The following is a 3,956-nucleotide window of genomic DNA, read 5'->3' on the forward strand; positions in this document are numbered from 1 at the left end:
AGGAATTTTGGACACATGTTTTCAATAACAACATAAGCTTTTTCTCACGACTTTTGTCGGTATGTTCAAGGTCCTATCATAACATAAGTTTTCTCCTAGGAGCATCCCATTAATTTTAGATATAAATACTATAATTGTATGAATAATTATGAAATGTATTTATATTGTGGGAACGAACCCGTTCATTTCACAGTAAATGTTAACTGTAATAATTTGGTCATTAAATTTATTAATTTTTCGTTTTTTCATTCATTCTTTACAGAGATTTGCGCTTCAATAACATTAACGAGATACCCAGTAGGGCTTTCTATGGACTTTCACAGGTGACTACACTTTTTCTTAATGGTAATGAAATTGCCCACTTGGAGGATGGAGCATTTGAAGGAATGCCATCATTGCGTTTCCTTTATCTCAACTCAAATCAACTCACCCGTCTATCGAAGAACATTTTCCAACCGTTGAAACAACTGGAGGGAGTGTAAGTATGATTGTTAGTCCAGCATATATGGTATCTATGGTCGTCGATGTACATACATACATATGTAGGCATAGAAAACGACAGATGTAAATGTACATACACATTTGGCATAGCATTCAGAATGGAAATGATATATGAACTGAAATTAATTTGCTTTTGTTTTTTTTTTTTCAACACTCTTTTCATGTTCACTCTCCGACGAATGCTGTACAATCTCAAAGTTATCTGGAAAGCAATAATATCTGGCAAATTGATGCTGATACTTTTGCGAATCTACCGGTTTTGAATCGCATGTAAGTACCATTCTACTATTCATTGAATAATTTTGTGTTAAAGCATCCAGAACCAAGGATAACCATTCATGTATGGTGTAATTCAAGCCGGACAAGTTTTTAGCCATTAGTGTTATTATCATTAGGAAATGCCCAGACTAGTGTGGATCCGACTATATGAGGCACTCGATTAATGGTGAATTGATTTTCTGGCATGACCAATGTAAAAGGATAATGATGAAAAGACGATGAGAAACTCCATAGTTCTGTAGCCGGCGGTTCTGGGCGGAAGATTTCGAACAGCTATATGCAGCTCAGAATGACTACACAAAAGCTATTATATTCTCGAATAATCACAGAAAAAATATACATTTTCAAATCAACATTGCTCGAAATTGCACATTACACTATCACTATCATACATACGTCAATCTGTAGTATTTTCAATACGCTTTGCAAAATTTTGTCTCAATCGGACAAATATTGGCAGTATGGTGCTCCATTTACATAAAATTGGACGAAACTATATATGGGAGCTATATCTAAATCTGAACCGATTTTCTCCAATTTCAATAGGGTTCGTCCTTGGGCCAAACAAGTGACCTGTGCCAAATTTCATCCAAATCGCATTGTAAATGCGATCTGTACGGTCTAAATTTGAACCGTTTTTTTTTTCAATTTCAATAGGGTTCGTCTTTGGGCCAAACAAGCGGCATGTGCTAAATGTCATTCAAATCGGATCATAAATGCGATCTATTCTTTGCTCACAAAAATACATGGACAGACGGACGGACAGACGGACATGCATAAATCGACTCAGAAAGTGATTATATGCAATTCTCAAAAGGAACCATGTGTCTATTTCGATTCCTTTTGCATGTTACTAACATTTGCACAAATACATTATACCCTCTACCACAGTGTGGTGAAGGGTGTAAAACGTCGTCAAGTTCGGTCGTGCCGAATTTTTTCTTCCCTCCATCACGTGTTGTGCTTTATAATAAAGGGTGTAACATTTATGTGCAATTATAGCAAACTTGTACCTATAAAGCAATTTTCGACACAATATTTTTTCTACCCTACAGGGGGAAATCAAACAAAAATCCTTCAAAATACTGACAAGATGGGGCTACCTTTATATGGTGGTTATGTCAATACATGGTCTGCGTTACATAAGCCTTTATAACAAATTACAGCCACATCGGTGCTAAAATGCTTTAGTCTTCAAAATGCCGAATATGCGATGTTACCATTCTATGGGAGCTATACCAAAACGTAAACTGGCTACTCCAAATGTTAGACCAAAAATTTTGTCAAAAATGCTCATATGAGCCTATCATTCATATTGCAGGCTCTATCGTGATTGACGAAAATTGCTAAATGGACGTAGTATTATAATCTGATAAGTAAAATATATATCACATTTTTTTTTTATTTCATAGCATCATCACATATTTTAATATATCGTTGTTATATCGTTTAAACGTTTTAATTTTTCCACTTGTTCTACTTTCAATCTCCTGATTTAAATGTCGATGACATTACTAATGGTTCATCTGCCGTCTTCCTTTTAATATTGCTGCTGATAACGACGACGACGACGATAATGATGATGATGGTGTCGATGATATCCTTCAACTCTGCTGCACCGCTGCTACCGTTATATCCCGATTGTATTGCTTGTCGACACCCACAGTTTCATGTTTAAAAACAAACTCACTAATCTACCGCCAGATGCATTCACACGGTTGCCAAGTTTGAAACGCCTACGACTCGAAGACAATCCAATCGACTGTAATTGCGGCATTTACTCATTGTGGCGTCACTATCAACAGCATCCGCAACGTAAACTCATCACCATCGCATTGACTTGTGAAACACCGGCCACATTGTATCGTTATGGCTTTAACGGATTACGGGAATCCCATTTCCACTGCAGTAAGTACAATATCCTTGTGATATCGTTTGATTATTCGCATACATGTTGCCCTATCGTTAGCTCGTTCGTATGTACATGATCAGAAATTGATAGCTTTTCAAATCATTAACTTTTGAAAATAGGAATGACAATTGGAAAATACCCGATTATTTAGAATGTGGGAATTATCGATGGATCGAACGTTACAATAAATCATATCAGAACATGAACGGGTATTTATTTAATTTATGTGTGGTTCTGAAACTTCCCAAGCATGTAAAGCTAAGCGTACTGTGCAGACATCTTTTCGGATATTTTAATAGGATCTTCTGTTACTTTTCGCACAGTGGACCCTATTTGCCATTTCCGATTTTTCTGCATCCTTTCAGATGGGTATGCCTTTTTTTTTTAATTTAAATATTTTGTGTAATTATCAATGTCGATTAATAAATTCAAACTTTCCAGTTCTGACAACAAAACATTTACACATTGATTGTGTAGCTGTAATGGTTTCGCATTGGTAAAAGGGTAATAGCAATTCAATCGGTAATAGAATAAAGAAGATATCGATGGTATCTTGTGTTTAGTGCAAATAATTGTTTTACATCAAGTCGTATGGAAAGCAATTTGAGTTTTTCAATACTCCTACAGACAAATACACTCAGGCTCTCTCAACACGATTGATGGATTACAATCCTTAAGTGTTCTTAAAGTGAAATTAAAATTGAATTACACGTGTGAGAAAAAGGGAAGTTTATATATACTTTAAAAGGATAGAATAATATGTGGTAATGTTGAATTTTTATCTGTAATTAGGAAGTGAATACAACAATATTTGTAATATTTTGTTTAATCAAATTAATCGAAAAACTTTCGGGATTTTTTTACAGTTATTAAGTATGGTTATACGAATTTAATTTAAAGAAGAAAAAGCGTTACTAACTGGCCTGGGACCAACTTTGGATACACTCCACCAGGAGATATAATGACATATGGAGGATTTTCGCAGAATTTGTTGTGGAAGATTAACAAATTGTTATAATCATGCGGTTTGCCTGTCTATTTATTTGATCTTTGGTGTGTTCCGGGAATAATGAGAGTATAATTGGCTGAAGAATTACAGGGTTTGCGATAATGATCAGGATTTGAGCAAAATGATGGGGGACTTTGACTGAACCAATATTAACATGAATTGTTCAAAGAATATTTTTTCAAGGATGATTTTTCAGTACCACTAAACTACGCTATACGTGGTTTTTTTAAAGTATATTTTCAAAGTAATATCAGA

The 3,956-nt window shown here is 35.0% G+C and overlaps 1 protein-coding gene across 1 annotated transcript; it reads left to right on the forward strand.

Moving 5' to 3' along the window:
- Nucleotides 1-262: 262 nt before the first annotated feature.
- LOC133320954 (peroxidasin-like) lies at nucleotides 263-2,688 on the forward strand (the record flags this gene model as incomplete). Its single annotated transcript, XM_061530047.1, has 3 exons — nucleotides 263-478; nucleotides 700-771; nucleotides 2,447-2,688. Coding segments are annotated over 3 exons (530 nt in total), but the record flags the coding sequence as incomplete, so codon positions are not given.
- Between the last annotated feature and the right edge of the window lie 1,268 nt (nucleotides 2,689-3,956).

This window comes from Musca vetustissima, unplaced genomic scaffold, assembly GCF_032173495.1.
Source record: "Musca vetustissima isolate MV318-11 ecotype Yass unplaced genomic scaffold, APGP_CSIRO_Mvet_v1 utg6895, whole genome shotgun sequence".
Classification (NCBI taxonomy): domain Eukaryota; kingdom Metazoa; phylum Arthropoda; class Insecta; order Diptera; family Muscidae; genus Musca; species Musca vetustissima.